Raw genomic sequence first — 15,382 nt, 5'->3', positions numbered from 1 at the left:
GGGCACAGCGCCGCCCCCGAGCACGCCGGGCCGGGCCGGGCCGTGCCGGCGCTGCCGCCGCCTCCTGGGGCGGACAGCCAAGGTAACCGGGCCGGGCGGGGTGCACGATGCTCCGCGGGGGCTGGCGGGCGCTCGGCACCGCCCTGGCAGCCGGGGCCGTCCTCGGGGCCGTTCTCCGAGCCGGTACGTGCGGCGGGTGCGCCCCGAAGGGCCGCGGGGGCTCTCGGGCCGTGCCTGGCGGCTCCGGGCGGGCCCGGCCCTTGGGTGACTCGCGGCCCGAGCAGGCCGGGAGCTGCCGGGCTGCGGCCGGGGCCGTGCCGTGCCGAGCCCGTCGCGGAGGCCCCGCGGAGCCCCGGAGGGCGGTCAGTGCTCGGGGAGGAGGATGGGGGGCCGGGCTGCGTTCGGCGGGTGACAGCTTGTACCGGTGATGGAACCAACCGCGCACTGTCCGGGACTGCGTTTGCATTTCGGGCCTAAATCCTCACAGGCTGTCCTGGGCTCTCTGCGAGCTCTCCCCAGCTGGTTTTGCATCACTGGGGATTTAAGACGTGGCTGTGATGAGTGAGGACCCGGACAGTGCTGCACCTGCAGGGTGGTAATGCCAGACCCGAGCCTGTGGCAGCTCCCGGGATCCTGGGAGCTGCTCCTGAGATCCTGGGATCTGCCCCTTCCACCCTGCCAGCACTGGGAGCTGCTCCCGGGATCCCGGGATCTGCTCTTTCCACCCTGCCGGCCCTGGGAGCTGCTCCCGGGATGGGGGGCCGGGCTGCGTTCGGCGGGTGACAGCTTGTACCGGTGATGGAACCAACCGCGCACTGTCCGGGACTGCGTTTGCATTTCGGGCCTAAATCCTCACAGGCTGTCCTGGGCTCTCTGCGAGCTCTCCCCAGCTGGTTTTGCATCACTGGGGATTTAAGACGTGGCTGTGATGAGTGAGGACCCGGACAGTGCTGCACCTGCAGGGTGGCAATGCCAGGGTGGCAGCTCCCGAGGTCCCGGGGTCTGCCCCTTCCACCCTGCCGGCCCTGGGAGCTGCTCCCGGGATCCCGGGATCTGCTCTTTCCACCCTGCCGGCCCTGGGAGCTGCTCCTGAGATCCTGGGATCTGCTCCTTCCACCCTGCCGGCCCTGGGAGCTGCTCCTGAGATCCTGGGATCTGCTCCTTCCACCCTGCCGGCCCTGGGAGCTGCTCCTGAGATCCTGGGATCTGCTCCTTCCACCCTGCCGGCCCTGGGAGCTGCTCCTGAGATCCTGGGATCTGCTCCTTCCACCCTGCCGGCCCTGGGAGCTGCTCCTGAGATCCTGGGATCTGCTCCTTCCACCCTGCCGGCCCTAGGAGCTGCCCTGGCTTCACACCCATTTCTTGCAGCCACAAACTCTCTGGGTATCCCAAAAATCCCTGCGGAGTGTGAAGAGCGAACGTGGTTCTGGTGGGGCAGCACAGCGGCTGGGCGTGCAGTCATCTCTGAGTGACAGCCCTGCTGGGAACGGGAATTTTCCACTCTTTTATGTAATAAAGAGAGTAACCCCAGACGTTCTGGAGGAGGTGCACGAAGCAGCCGGGTTCCGAGGGAACCTGCGTGCTGTCAGTGCCCGGCTGACATTAACAGTGCAGCTCCAGCTGTGCCCGTGATCCATCCCACAAGCCCAGGTGGGTGATCCAGAGCCGGCTGCTCTCCCACTCCTCTGCTCCAGGCGTGGGACAAAGCTGAGCGAGAGTGAAGTCACTGGGCGTTAATGAATTCTGGGGCAGAGCTGTGTGTGTGACACGATCTGGGCTGGGCAGGTCTGAGCAGGGCGTGAGGAGCTCCCTGCTCTCTCCTGAGCTGCAGCTGAGCTGCACATGGCAACTCGCAACGCCTGAGTTTCGTTCTTGGTGGATGTTTTCTCATTCTTTTGTTGAAATTACATGTTTGGAAACATTTCCTTATGTGGTGCAGCTTGTTTGTTTGTTTGGTAAGAATTGCAAATTACACACGCAGAGAGACTGTGGGATCCGGGCCAAGGGTAGAGATGGTTCATAGGAAAGAAGCATATTAAATATATGAATATTTCCTTTAAGTTAAGGTTGGGTTGTTTCTTTTTGTTTGGTTGTATTTTTTTTTCCTAGTTGGTGTCTGGCCTGCAAACAAACACCCAGTATAAATAACTCTTGTGACAGAAAGTTCTCCCTGTTGGCGAGCAGTTGTTTTTTGGGCATTTTTTTTCCCCATCAAAGAATAGTAAGGGTTTTTTTTTTGTGTTCTTTTTTTGAAAGGAGTCTTCTCCAGAGGAGAACTGCAGGTAGGGATGCTTCTCCCAATCCTGTAAATACCCAGTGCATTGCCTGTTGCATTGTGCTTTGGGTTTTTGTGGGTTTTTTTGAGCTCTGTGTTTAATTTCAGTGGTTCCCCTTCCCTCATGAGCAGACACGATGGAAGGGGAAGAAGCTCTGGGCAGGATGGTTGTGCCAGAGGGCTCTGACAGCTCCCTGTGCCCGGGCTGGGCTGGCAGCAGGAGCAGATCTGCAGGACTGTGGAGCTCCTGCAGAGCTGCTCTTATCAAGGGTGGGCAGGCTGGGGACAGTGGGACAGGGTGGGCACCAGCACGGGGACCCCTCCCTGTGGCACGGAGGGAGGTGGCCGAGCAGGAAAGTCAGGAGCCTTTGGCAGAGTCAGTGGTGCAGAATGAAATGGGTCTGAGCCAGCACAGGCACCTGTGGGTTGTGCAAACACCTCGTGGGTGCTCAGACAGCAGTTCCTGACCTGCAGGGACTGGCACCTCTTTCCCTGCCAGGGTTTGAGCTCAGCTCTGAACTCAGGGCCCCAGCAATGCCAGCTGTCTTTGCTTCCCTTCCTTCAGTTTGTGTGTAACACCTCTCAGGGTTGGTTATTTCTTTGAGAGCCTGTGCACCAAGCAGTGAAACCCAGGTTATTTGCATCTGGAATTGGCCTCTTGGATCTGATTAAACATTGAACCAAAAGCAAACATGGAAGCTCTGGTGTTGCATCAGGGCATGAGTAAGAGCCCTGTGTTACCTGGCCAGGTAGGGAGCTTCCCTCCCTTGGAGAGGCTGTTTTCTCTCCGTGTGCAGTGCAGGATGACATTTCCCCCAGAAATACAAACTGGATATTTCTGTTGCAGCAGAGCGTGTATTTCTGTATTTCTCCTTTTCTGTTTTTGCCCTCCTTCCTTTTTGGTTTTTGGCTCTGACGTTTCCTTTGTGCCTTTTTTTGCAAAGTCACTGTCCCAGGCTGACCTTTGGCCAGCTCCATTCTGCTCTCCTGCCCCTTGAAATCTCCTCTCTGATGCAAGTCAAAGTTGTCCCTGCATGGAAAGCCAAGTGTCCTGTCCTTCTTGGGGCAGCTGTGCAGCACCCAGAGCCTTGAGGGGCACCAGGTTTTGTCCCCTGGTGGCCTCTCTCCTCGTGTCTGGAGGAGGCAGGTGGGGCTGTGCTGTGAGCTGGGGCACCTGCCGTGCCCTGTCCCAGCTGTGACCCTCCCAGGGCTGAGCTCTGGCTGTTTTTGGGTGCCCAGGTCCAGCACAGCTGCGAGCTAAATTCCTGCACACACAGCACGAGCTGAGGGAGCCCAAGACAGTGAGCCAGGCCGACATGAAGGTGGAAATCCTGCCAGCCCTCACTGACAACTACATGTACCTCCTCATCGACCAGGACACCAGGGAGGCTGCCATCGTTGACCCTGTGCAGCCCCAGAAGGTAACACCCCCCTGGCTCTGGGATGGCCTTCCAGGATGTCCTTCCAGGAGGGAACCAGCCCCACGCTGCCTCAGGTGTGGGGGAAAGGCTGGAAGGGCTGGCTGTGCACAGGGACAGCCCTGGGTCACTCCAGGGACTGCTGTGTCCCTCCTTCACTCCAGGAACTGCTGTGTCCCTCCTTCACTCCAGGGGTTGCTGTGTCCCTCACTCCAAGGATTGCTGTGTCCCTCATTCCAGGGATTGCTGTCCCTCACTCACCCCAGGGATTGCTGTGTCCCTCACTCACCCCAGGAATTGCTGTCCCTCACTCCAAGGATTGCTGTCCCTCACTCACCCCAGGAATTGCTAACCTGGTTTGGGATTTTGGCCTTAATTTGATGTAGGGCAGAAAAGGGAAGTGGGGCTTGGGGCTGGGTCAGGGCTTGTGTGCTGCTCTCTACCTCCATCCTGGGTGGGATGAGCTCCTGCAGGGCTGCTGTGGCTCTCACTCCTCGTGCCCAGGTGCCCCCAGGGGTGCTGCCAGCTCCTTCCATGGTGTGACTCTCCTCCTGTGTCCCTGCTGCAGGTTTTGGATGCAGTCAAAAAGCATGGAGTGAAGCTGACCACTGTCCTGACCACCCACCACCACTGGTAAGCCCCCTGTGTGGTCCCTTACACACAGCCAGGAGCTGCTGCTCTCCTGGCTCCAGGTGATCTCTGAGCAGCAGCTGAGCGTGAGCAGGAGGATCAGAGTTCATTCCTTTGGCCTTGCTCTGACCAGATGCCTTGTGCAGAGCTGTGTGTCAGTGCCTTTCACCTTTAAAATGCAGATTTTTGCAGGCAGCCAGTGCAGTGGCTGGGTGTGGGAGCACTGGTGCTGAGGTGCCAGGACAGGCCCAGCATTGTGGGAGGGTCACACAGGTGCAGATCAGCTCTGCCAGGGGTGTAAAATGAATGTTTTGCTGTAGTAAACTGTCTGTGGGTCAGAGTGGAGCCACCTCAGTGGCTGGAGAGTGAAACAGCCAGCCCTGAGCTGGACAAAGCTGCAGCACAGCAGTGCTGGGCTCTGGGGTAGCTGTGTGCCTGCTCCCTGGTGTTTCATGGGATGCTGGATTGCTCATTTTCCACTCACCCCGTTCCCTCCCTGTCCCAGTTACTGCAGAGGTTACTGGGAGCCCTTAAGGCTGCTGTTTTCCAACTGGGGATGGACTTGTCAGGGGTTTATTCCCCCTCTCACTGCCCTAACTACTGGAGAAATGATCTCCACTCCTGTTGTCGTGGGCTCTCCTTGGCTGTGAGGAGTGATAGATCCTGAGAGAGGCTGGATCAGAAATGATCACCTGGAGCTTACCCCTGCCCTCCCAGTGACCATAAATCTGTGTTCATCCCTCCCCAAATCCCATTTTTTTCCCCTTCCAGGGACCATGCTGGAGGCAATGAGAAGCTGGTGAAGATGGAGCCGGGGCTGCACGTCTACGGGGGGGACAGCAGGGTGGGGGCCCTGACGCACAGAGTGTCCCACCTGACAGCTCTCAAGGTAAAGGGGGGACTGCAGGGCTCTGGGTGTCCCCTGCTCGTGGCACAGCTGTGTTCCCTCCTGGGCTGGGCAGCTCTGGTGCCTTTCAGCACCCCTGGGATGTGGGGCATGGTTGAAACGCAGCTTTCACCATTTTCCAGCACTGGGACTGCGACCCCTCTGCCTTGTCTGAGGGCAGCACTGGGGCACCTGGGACATGCTGGGTGTCCCTGTGCAGCTGGGGGACAGGGCAGGGACAGTGTGACAGGGCAGGGATTCTGTGACAGGGGCAGTGTGACAGGGCAGGGGCTGTGTGACAGGGGCAGTGTGACAGGACAGGGATTGTGTGACAGGGGCAGTGTGACAGGGCAGGGGCTGTGTGACAGGAGCTGTGTGACAGGACAGGGGCTGTGTGACAGTAGGGACAGTATGACAGAGCCAGGGATTGTTTGGCAGGAGGGACAGTGTGACAGGGCAGGGGCTGTGTGACAGGAGCTGTGTGACAGGGGCAGTGTGACAGGACAGGGACAATGTGACAGGGACAGTGTGACAGGAGGGGCAGCGTGGCAGGGCAGGGACTGTGCTCTGCCAGGAGCACGGTGACATCCAGGAGAACAGATCCAGGTGTTGCTGTGGGATGCCAGCTGGAGGATGGGGTGAGCACAGCAGTGCCAGCTGCTGCCTGGCTGTGCCAGCTGCTGCCTGGCTGTGCCAGCTGCTGCCTGGCTGTGCCCTGTGTGCAGGTGGCAGCCCTGCTGGGAGAGGTGCAGGCAGGCATGAAGGGCACTGCTGGCCTGGGGTGCAGCCCGGGAGGGCAGCACAGGAGGGAGCACAGGAAGGTGGGCAGATGAGGCTGTGTTGATTCCTTGCCTTTTCCTCAGTGCCATCCACTTCTCCCCTTCAGCTCTGTTTGGGTTTTTTTTCACGCTCCATCAGCTTTGTTTAGGATTCTCTGTTGGCTCTTGCTGCCAACCAGGCTTTGAGTCCCTGTGCATGGAAATGAAAGGATCTGGCAGTTCCCTTTGTCAGGACACCTGCTTGGAGGAAGCAGCTCCCTGCCAGCCCTCCCTCCCTGGGCTCTCCCAGGAGCAGAGCTGCTGCTTCCTGGCCAGACTGGGGCAAGCTTAGGACCATTAGAACACTAAGAGTAGCAATTCTTTTCTAACCATGCCATTGCAGCTTCAGCTTTAGTGTTCTGCCTTCTTCCCAGGTGGGATCTCTGAGTGTGAAATGCCTCAGTACGCCGTGTCACACCTCGGGCCACATCTGTTATTATGTGACTAAGCCAAATAGCTCCGAGCCACCTGCAGTTTTTACAGGTGAGGAGTTGGGAGGTTCCCTTGCAAAAACAGAAGCTGCCCCTCTCTGCCTGGGTGCCTCTGGCTCTGGATGTGCATCCCTCCCTTCCTGCCAGGGCAGCTGCTGAACATCCACGTCTTGCTCCCCTTTCCAAGCAGGAGTTGTAGGTGGAACTGGGGAAGCCCCTGTGGATTTGTCAGCCAGGGCTGCACACCCTGCAGGCAGCATCAGGAGCGAGCCCTGGATGAGTCCTACATCCAGCATTTTTTTTTTTTCCCTGAAAAAAGAGCTGTAGGTTTCCTGTCTCAGGCCAAACTGGCTGATCCCAAACCCTTTTCCATATATCTGTGCTCATGTCTGACAGCAGAGAGAGGAGAGAATAGGGGAGTCAGAGAGGGCTGGTGCTCCACTGCTGGTGGCCAGGGCCTGGATCCTGGTTTGGGGAGAAGGATTCCCCTTCCCTGGGGCTGTGCTTCATCCCTGTGTTCTCCAGAGCTCACAGAAGCTCCTGCATGGAAGAGAAAGAGCCTTAAACCAGATTTTAGGGAGCACTGGGGAGAAAATAGAGGCGACTCATCTTTGTTCAGTTTCACAGCAAAGAGCAAGTGTTCCTTGTCCCCTGCACCAGGGACAGCAGGGGACAGGGGCTGCCCACAGGTAGGAGGTGCTGGCAGGAGGTGCCTGGTGAGGCTTCCTGCCACCAGCGTTGGTGTGGCACCGGGTGGCACAGCCTGGCTGTGCTGGGGCAGCAGTGGCAGGGCTGAGCCCTCAGCCTGCTGTGGGCCTGATGCCATGTCACACCCCTGCAGGTGACACCCTGTTCGTGGCTGGCTGTGGGAAGTTCTTCGAGGGCACCCCGGAGGAGATGTACAAGGCCCTGATTGAGATTTTGGGCAGCCTGGACCCCAGAACGGTACAAAGCTCTCCTTTTGTGTGAGTGAGCCAGCCCAGAGCAGCACACAAAGCAGACAAACACCCCGAGGGTGCTGCTGAGAGGCTCTGGTGTGTGCAAGGAAGGGATGCTGTGGTGCTGGATAGCTGCAGTGCCCTGGAATGGACTGGCCTGCCCCAAATGTGTTTGTGCCTTGTGGGGAAGGAGCAGGGCTGGTTGTTAAAGGCTGCTGAGCTGGGACGTGGGGCTTGTCCTGCCTGCTGAGCCCTGGCACTTGTGCCTGTCTCCAGTGGGGGTGTTGGCTTGAGTGTGTTGTTCCTGGCAGTCCCCCTTGGTGTGCCCAGTGTGACAGGGCAGGGATTGTGTGACAGGAGTGCCCAGTGTCACTGTCCCTTCCTCTTCCCAGAGGGTTTACTGTGGCCACGAGTACACCATCAACAACCTCAAGTTTGCTCGGCACGTGGAACCCAGGAACCCCAGCATCCAGGAGAAGCTGGCCTGGGCCAAGGTGAGCTGCTCTTCCTTTCCTGCACACAGAGCCTTGCTGAGGAGCTGGAGGAGAGGAGACAATGCTGGGGAGAGCAGGGGGAGTTAAGAGCCAGGAGCTGCAGCATGCTGTGTTGCAGGGGAGCAGGGTTTGGCTGTGCCCTCAGTTTGCTGTCTGGGGGAGAAGTTCCCTGCCTGGAAACCCCTGTTGTGTCCAGGACACCCCTGCTCCCCAGAATTCCTGGTGGAGCAGCCCTGTGTCCCTCTTGCAGGCCCAGTACGACAGTGGGGAGCCCACCATCCCCTCCACCATCGCCGAGGAGTTCACCTACAACCCCTTCATGAGAGTGAGGTAGGGGGCTGCTGCTGCTGCTGGGGGGCTGTGGGAGGGAGGAGCTGTCCCAGTGCCTCCCACATCCCTGTCTGGGTGCCTCCAAGGCTCTCACTGGCTGTCCTGGCAGAAGGCTCCTGGATTTGGGGGTTGTGCTGAGCACCATTCCCTGACTCAGGAAGCAGAACAGCCTTTGGTGTGTCCTGTTCCTTCACCCAGCAGATGCTGCTGGGGCACAAAAGTGCCATTTCCTCCTGAGCCTTGAAACCAGGTTGAGAGCTGTGCCAAAGCCCAGTCTTTGCTGCTGAACCAGCCTGGAAGCCTGACCCTGCTGCCTGCCCAGCCGGGGTTCCATCCTGACCCTGCTCTTCCCTCCTGGCAGGGAGAAGCCAGTCCAGGAGCACGCTGGGGAGAGCGACCCTGTGCGGGTCATGGGGGCCATCAGGAAAGAGAAGGACAGCTTCAGAGTGCCCAAGGACTGAGCCCTGCCTGCATCACTTCAGTCATCACTTTGCTGTCACTTCAAGTGTCACTTAGACCTTCCAGATGTTTTAGGCGTCAAATCTTCTGTCGTGGTTGAGACAAGTTTTCTTTAGGTTTTTTGTTTTAATTAAGAAAAGAAAAAAAGCACTTTGCCCTTGTTGAGATGTTCTACAGCATATTTATATTATGATGAAGAATATTTATCCTCCTCTTGCTCTCTCAAGCTGTCACGTGTCACCTGCAGATCATTGTGCAAGTGCTGCTGGTGTGAGACTCGAGGCTGGGCAGGGTCAAACCTGGAGGTTTGGGAAGAAGCTCCTGTCCTTTCTCTGGGAGCCTGCTGTGGATGCAGAAGGTGGGACTGAGATCTCTCTGTGTGAAGCAGAGACCAAACCCAAGAGCTGAAGATTCCAATGTTTCCTCCTTGCTGCTTCTTCAACATTCTGTGTCCTCCTGGCTCCACTAAAACCAGTTCCAGGGACAGACCTGCTGTGCCAGTGCTGCTTCAGGGTGTCACCTGGGAGCTCCACGGGCTGCTCTGGCTCTGGGAGTGGCTCTGGGGCCACCCAGCTGCTCTCTTGTCCCCAGGCTTTGCTGTGCTTGCACCCTTTGAGTCCCGAGGCTGTTGCATGAACCTGCTCTCCCCTGTGCCCTGTGTGCCAGCCCTCAAACCAGCCAGGGCTTTGGCTGCTGGCTCAGAATGCAGGACCTGCCACTCCTGGTGAGTGACTGTCCCCCTGAGCTGCGGTGACACCCCTGCAGCAGGCTGGGGCCTGGCAGTGACAGGCAGCTGAGCAGCTGTTACCTGTCCCCAGGTGAGCAGGGCTGTGGGGTGGCACCAGGTGTCCATTTGCTTTAAAATGCTGAATTTTATGTAGTTCAGAGAGAAAAGTGGTACCTGAAGCTGTGGTGTCCCCTGGAACGCTGTGCTGCCACAGCTGAGTGTGACTGTCCTGCTGAGTGTGACTGTCCTGGGGGCTGGGCAGAGGGGAAATAAAGAACGGCTGGAAGCAGAGCTCGTTAACAAACACATTTAATGATTTCTTGGGTTTGGAGTGGAGACTGAAGTCAACTCTGCCTGATCCTGGGGTGACTGGGTGGCATTGTGGGGACCCCAGGGCTTTAGTGGCAGCTGTATTTTTGTGAAAGGGGAACAGAGACGGTTCAGCTCTGGTTTTGCTGCCTGTGAGTGCCAGTCCCTCCTCACAAGTGGCATTTGGACAAAGACAAGAGGGACATGGAGGGGCTGGAGCCCCAGGAGGGTCCAGCTCTGGTTTTGCTGCCTCCTCACAAGTGGCATTTGGGCAAGGACAAGAGGGACATGGAGGGGCTGGAGCCCCAGGAGGGGCTGAGGGAGCTGGGAAGGGGCTGGAGAATTCCTGAGGGAGCTGGGAAGGGGCTCAGCCTGGAGAAAAACGGGATCAGGAGGAATTTCAGTCCCTGCACAGCTGCTGCCAGAAGGGGACAGCCGGGGGGTCGGGCTGTGCTCCAGGGAGCAGGGACAGGAGCAGAGGGAACGGCCTCAGGCTGGGCCAGGGCAGCTCAGGGTGGATTTTGGGAGAATTTCCTCCTGGAGGGGCTGCCCAGCCCTGGCCCAGCTGCCCAGGGCGGGGGTGGGGTCCCCATCCCTGAGGGGATTGAGCAGCCCTGTGCATGTGGCACTTGGGGACGTGGGACAGCGGTGGCTTTGGTTTTCGGGGAAATGGTTGCATCCCATCTCAGAGGACTTTTCCAACCTCACCATTTCCATGCGGGGGCCATGGTGAGCCCTGCCCCAGCGCTGGTGTCGGCTGGGGAAGCTCGGCTCGGCTCGGCTCGGCTCGGCTCGGCTCGGCTCGGCTCGGCTCCCTGTGCCTTTGGGGCTGGGAGCCTGTCCCTGGAGCAGGGACCCTGCCGGACCCCCCTGCAGGAGTTCGGGTGTCCGGCACCGCTCTGCACCTTCTCCCCGCGCTGCTGCTTCCCTCCAGTGCCACCAGCCAGTGCCACCAACCAGTGCCAGCAGCCAGTGCCACCAGCCAGTGCCAGCAGTGCCAACACCCCCCTCCCTCCCCTTGTCCCCCGCTGGCCCTGGGGGCAGGGGCTGATTTTGGGCACAGGGCTGGGGGTCCCCCATGTCCCTCCAGCCCGGGGGGTGTCAGGATGCGCGGCAGGGTGGCACCGGGGCTGTCGCTGTCGCTGTCGCCGCCGTGTCCGGGCCGCGCGCGCTCCGCCCGCCCCACGCTGCGTGACCCGCCCCGCACACGGCGGGGACCGCCCCGGGGGTGGCGCTGGGGACACGCCGGGGTCCCGCAGCCCCTCCGCGTGCCCCCGGGGCCATGAAGGTGAAGGTGATCTCGGTGCTGGAGGACAACTACATGTACCTGGTGATCGAGGAGAGCACCCGGCACGCCGTGGCCGTGGACGCCGCGGTCCCCAAGAGGGTGAGCGGGTCGCGGGGGGTGGCGCTGGCGGTGTCCCCATGTCGGGGTATCCCCCGGCAGGACACAGCCCTCCATGCCCTGGCTGTGGGCTGGGACCCCTGCCCTGCCCTGCGGACCCCGCAGCGAGCGGGGTCACCCCAAAAGCAGCGCTCTGCAGCCCACGGCCAGCCCCCCTTCCCGGGACCCCCGTGTCGCCGTGCCTGGTGTCCCTGGTGCCACCCCTCTGCTGTCGCGGGTTTTCAGCGTTTGCTGCCGGCTCGGGCATTTCCTTCCTCCCGCAGCCTCGGTGTTCCTCGGCATCCGGAGCCTCCCGGCAGCCGTGCCGGGGCTGGCAGTGCCCGGTGGCCCTCGCTGTGCCAGGCTGGGTGGCACGGCCGCCGTGTCCCTGCCGTGGCGGTGGCACCGCGCTCTGCTCTGTGCCTTCCCTAAAAAAAGCACCGGCCCGAAATGCCCCCATGGCCCTGCTCCAGGCAGGGTCACGCCCGTGTCCCACCCTCAGCCTGTGGCTCCTCAGGGTGTCCTTTTGGGGGACTCCCCTGCTGGCACAGGGGACAGGTCACTGTGTGGGGGTGTGTGTGTCGCCTCCCCTGCCCTCCCACCCTGCTCTGGTCCTTTTCAGCTGCTGGAGATCATCAGGAAGGAGGACGTGGTGCTCAGGGCCATCCTCACCACCCACCACCACTGGTAGGTGTGGCTGTGTCCCCATGGGGACAGTGCCTGTTCCCAGTCCCAATCCCAGTCCCGATTACAATCCCATTCCCAGTCCCAATCCCAGTCCCATTCCCTGTCCTGATCCCATTCCCAGTCCCATTCCCACTCCCATTCCCAGTCCCATTCCCAATCCCAGTCCCAGTCCCAATCCCAGTCCCATTCCCCTTCCTAGTCCCATTCCCAATCCCATTCCCATTCCCATTCCCGTTCCCATTCCCCTTCCCATTCCCATTCCCAGTCCCAGTCCCATTCCCAATCCCAATCCCAGTCCCATTCCCAGTCCCAGTCCCCATGGGGACAGTGCCTGTTCCCAGTCCCAATCCCAGTCCCGATTACAATCCCATTCCCAGTCCCAATCCCAGTCCCATTCCCTGTCCTGATCCCATTCCCAGTCCCATTCCCACTCCCATTCCCAGTCCCATTCCCAATCCCAGTCCCAGACCCAATCCCAGTCCCATTCCCCTTCCTAGTCCCATTCCCAATCCCATTCCCATTCCCATTCCCGTTCCCATTCCCCTTCCCATTCCCATTCCCAGTCCCAGTCCCATTCCCCTTCCCATTCCCCTTCCCAGTCCCATTCCCAATCCCAGTCCCAGTCCCAGTCCCATTCCCGTTCCCATTCCCAATCCAGTCCCTGCTGTGCCCCCAGGGACCACGCCAGGGGCAATGAGGAGCTGGCGCAGCTCTTGCCAGGCCTGCAGGTGTTCGGGGCTGACGAGCGCATCGGGGCCCTCACGCACAGGGTCAGCCACGGCCAGGAGCTCTCGGTGCGTGCCCGGGGACACCGGGACCCCACAGGGCTCCTCTGCTCGGGGGGCTGGGGGGGGCCCTGCCGGGGGGCCAGGGAGGGGAGTGGGGTGCTCACACTGTCCCCAGTGGGGTACTCACACTGTCCCCAGTGGGGTGGTCACGCTGTCCCCAGTGAGGTTGGTCACACTGTCCCCAGTGAGGTTGGTCACGCTGTCCCCAGTGGGGTGGTCACGCTGTCCCCAGTGGGGTGGTCACGCTGTCCCCAGCGGGGTGCTCACACTGTCCCCAGTGGGGTGGTCACGCTGTCCCCAGTGGGGTGGTCACGCTGTCCCCAGCGGGGTTGGTCACACTGTCCCCAGCGGGGTTGGTGCTGCTGGGCCGTGCTCAGCTCTTGGTCCTGGGGTGGGTGGATGCAGATGTGGCCCCACAGATTCCAGGCTGGGATGGAGGAGGAGCCTCATCCCAATCCCAGCCTGTTTGGGCTTGTGCTGGAGGCTCCCACCCTCTCCTGGGTCCCAAATGCCATGGGAGCAGACAGAGCTGGACCCCCCCCAAATTCCCTTCAGGTCTGTCAGCTGCTGGGCCCCAGGCAGGCGAGGGGAGGTCTGGGGGGTGTGTTTGTCCCCCTCAGGGGGACCCTGACCCTCTGTCCCCCCAGTTCGGGGCCATCAGGGTGAGGTGTCTCTTCACCCCGTGCCACACCTCGGGCCACATGTGCTACTTCATGTGGGAGGACGATTCCCCGGATGCTCCAGCTCTTTTCTCAGGTACCCCCCCCTGCCCCGTGGCTTTTGGGGACACACTCCCTGTGTGCCGCCTGTCCCCACACTCAGCACTGCTGGGGTGACCCTGGCACCCCCACCCCTGGCCCTGGGGTCCGTCGGTGCCCACCCCTGTCCCACAGGTGACACCCTGTTCGTGGGGGGCTGCGGGCAGTTCTTCGAGGGCACGGCGGAGCAGATGCACACCAACCTCACCCAGATCCTGGGGACCCTGCCCAAGGACACGGTGAGTGCCCTCCCCTCCCCTGCCTGGGGGGCTCCTGGGGCCGGGAGGGGGCTCAGGGCAGGGATTCCAGGCTGGGACCTGCCCTGGGAGCGGGTCTGATGCTGGCTGCCTCCTGCAGAAGGTTTTCTGTGGCCACGAATGCACCGTCAGAAACCTCAAATTCGCCTTGAAGGTGGAGCCAGAGAATGAAATGGTGAAGGAGAAGCTGGCGTGGGCCAAAGTGAGTGGCGGTGCCCCCTGTGCCAGGGTGGGGAGCGGGGCCTGGGATGGCAGTGGGTTTGGACACCTCTGTCCCCTGGCAGCACAGGGATGACGAGGACCTGCCCACGGTGCCCTCCACGCTGCACGAGGAGTTCCTGTACAACCCCTTCCTGCGGGTCACGTAAGCACTGCTGGGCTCCTGCCCCAAACCCCCTCCTCTTCCTCTCCTGCACCTTCCCCGTTCCCAAACCCTGCTGGGAAATCCCAGCCCAGGGTGAGGGGAGGCTGCCTGGACACGGGGTCACCCCAGCCCAGGGTGGGGGTGCCCTGCTGTCCCCTCCTGTCCCCAGGGCACAGCAGCGCTGTCCCCTTGCAGGGAGGAGGCCGTGCAGAGGTTCACGGGCAGGACGGAGCCCGTGGAGGTGCTGAGGGCTCTGCGCTCCCACAGGGACAACTTCAAGAAGCCCAAGGAGAGGCCCAACCCCCAGGCCGTGCTGGCCTTCGACTGGGGGCTCTTCGACCCCTTCCTGGAGAAGAAGTGACACCCCCGTGGTGCCAGGGCTCCCTCCTGGCCGGGCCCAGCCCGGCTTGGCTCCAGCTGGGCTGGATTTTGTCTTTAGGCTGCTTGTGTGAGGCTGCTCTGCTCTGCTCTGCTCCCCTCGGGGGTCCCTTTGGAGAGCCCAGGCTGTGGGACCCCCCCTCGGTGCTGGGGTGACTGCAGAGGGTCAGGAGGTGGCTTGGAGCAGGGGACAGTCCCAGTTTTGGGGAGCTGCCATGGAAGGGAGCCAGGGATGCTCAGGGATTGTGGTGCCGTGCCCCACGGAGCACCAGGCTCCCCTGCCTGCCCTGCATCCCAATCCAGGGCTGCTGTGCTGGTGGCTTTGGGACTCCTGGGAGCCCCCACGGCCCCTCTGGCCCCGTGTCCTATGTGAGGGACACTTGGGTCCCCCCACGGGGTGTGAGGGACACTGGGAAGTGACTGGTGGCACTGGTGGCACCGGTACCCACCCAACCCCAGCCCTGTGCTGACAAACCTCTCACCACAGCAGGGTTTGGGTGGGTTCCCCCTCTTTTTTCCCTACTTTCCAGTAGGTCCCACAGGGATTTCTGCAGGGGTTCGTGGCCCAGTCGCTTCCTTGGGGAGCCCTTGGCCCCGTGGGGTGTCCAGGAGGAGCCAGGGTCTGCCCAGGAGGGATTTCCCAAGCTGGGACAGAGCTTAGGCAGCCAAGAACAAAGTTCTGCCAGGCATCCCTTTTTTCCAAGATAAAAACTGGAAAACACTCAGTGCCAACTCCATGGACACTGCCTTGTCAAGAGCCAGGGAGCAGCTGGGGCTCCCAGGCCTCCCCAGCCTTCACTTTGTGCAAAACCAGGGCTGTGTTTGGTTTATTTTTGTCTGAGAAAGGAGCAGAGTTTTATTTGCAGGTGTGGGGAGGCACTTCACACCTGTAAAGTCATTCCTTTTTTTTTTTTTTGGGGAGAAAATGAGGGTTTGATGGCAGCTCCCAGCACTGGGACAGAGTTGATTTCAGGGATTTTCATGTGTGGACTGTGAATTTCTTTGTTGCCATTGGGGCTTTTTCCTGTGCTACAAATTAAGGGTTTGTTTG

The 15,382-nt window shown here is 60.6% G+C and overlaps 2 protein-coding genes across 7 annotated transcripts; both read left to right on the top strand.

Moving 5' to 3' along the window:
• Window positions 1–6: 6 nt before the first annotated feature.
• LOC121334554 (hydroxyacylglutathione hydrolase, mitochondrial) lies at window positions 7–9,697 on the top strand. 5 transcript variants are annotated; one of them, XM_041401810.1, is made up of 9 exons: window positions 7–82; window positions 3,553–3,696; window positions 4,262–4,326; window positions 5,095–5,212; window positions 6,402–6,510; window positions 7,300–7,403; window positions 7,789–7,890; window positions 8,141–8,220; window positions 8,582–9,697. In XM_041401810.1, exons 2-9 carry the CDS (start codon window positions 3,592–3,594, stop codon window positions 8,679–8,681), a joined length of 783 nt encoding a protein of 260 aa, XP_041257744.1. In that variant the 5' UTR covers window positions 7–82; window positions 3,553–3,591; the 3' UTR covers window positions 8,682–9,697. The 5 variants fall into 5 exon arrangements, with proteins under 5 accessions (XP_041257744.1, XP_041257742.1, XP_041257740.1 ...); XM_041401808.1 differs by having other exon boundaries at window positions 3,515–3,696; XM_041401806.1 differs by having other exon boundaries at window positions 47–183; window positions 3,515–3,696.
• Window positions 9,698–10,239: 542 nt separating this feature from the next.
• Window positions 10,240–14,722, top strand: HAGHL (hydroxyacylglutathione hydrolase like). Of its 2 annotated transcripts, none has more exons than XM_041401521.1 (8): window positions 10,240–11,102; window positions 11,722–11,786; window positions 12,463–12,580; window positions 13,222–13,330; window positions 13,468–13,571; window positions 13,690–13,791; window positions 13,874–13,953; window positions 14,221–14,722. In XM_041401521.1, exons 1-8 carry the CDS (start codon window positions 10,998–11,000, stop codon window positions 14,312–14,314), a joined length of 777 nt encoding a protein of 258 aa, XP_041257455.1. In that variant the 5' UTR covers window positions 10,240–10,997; the 3' UTR covers window positions 14,315–14,722. The 2 variants fall into 2 exon arrangements, with proteins under 2 accessions (XP_041257455.1, XP_041257454.1); XM_041401520.1 differs by having other exon boundaries at window positions 10,708–11,102; window positions 14,149–14,722.
• The last annotated feature ends 660 nt before the right edge of the window (window positions 14,723–15,382 follow it).

Source organism: Onychostruthus taczanowskii, unplaced genomic scaffold (genome assembly GCF_017590055.1).
Source record: "Onychostruthus taczanowskii isolate IOZ18803 unplaced genomic scaffold, ASM1759005v1 scaffold19, whole genome shotgun sequence".
Classification (NCBI taxonomy): Eukaryota; Metazoa; Chordata; class Aves; order Passeriformes; family Passeridae; genus Onychostruthus; species Onychostruthus taczanowskii.
Note: the sequence above shows the minus strand (reverse complement) of the source record. Positions and strands in the feature narration are given on the sequence as shown.

What these genes read in the sequence shown, in the direction of transcription:
- HAGHL (XM_041401520.1), top strand. Translation starts at nt 10,998, where the DNA reads ATGAAGGTGAAGGTGATCTCGGTGCTGGAGGACAACTACATGTACCTG. An exon ending in GCCACGGCCAGGAGCTCTCG is followed by an intron (nt 12,581 to 13,221) that starts GTGCGTGCCCGG and finishes CTGTCCCCCCAG; the next exon opens with TTCGGGGCCATCAGGGTGAG. An exon ending in AACCCCTTCCTGCGGGTCAC is followed by an intron (nt 13,954 to 14,148) that starts GTAAGCACTGCT and finishes GTCCCCTTGCAG; the next exon opens with GGAGGAGGCCGTGCAGAGGT.
- LOC121334554 (XM_041401806.1), top strand. Translation starts at nt 108, where the DNA reads ATGCTCCGCGGGGGCTGGCGGGCGCTCGGCACCGCCCTGGCAGCCGGG. An exon ending in CCCACCTGACAGCTCTCAAG is followed by an intron (nt 5,213 to 6,401) that starts GTAAAGGGGGGA and finishes CCTTCTTCCCAG; the next exon opens with GTGGGATCTCTGAGTGTGAA. An exon ending in GCCACCTGCAGTTTTTACAG is followed by an intron (nt 6,511 to 7,299) that starts GTGAGGAGTTGG and finishes ACACCCCTGCAG; the next exon opens with GTGACACCCTGTTCGTGGCT.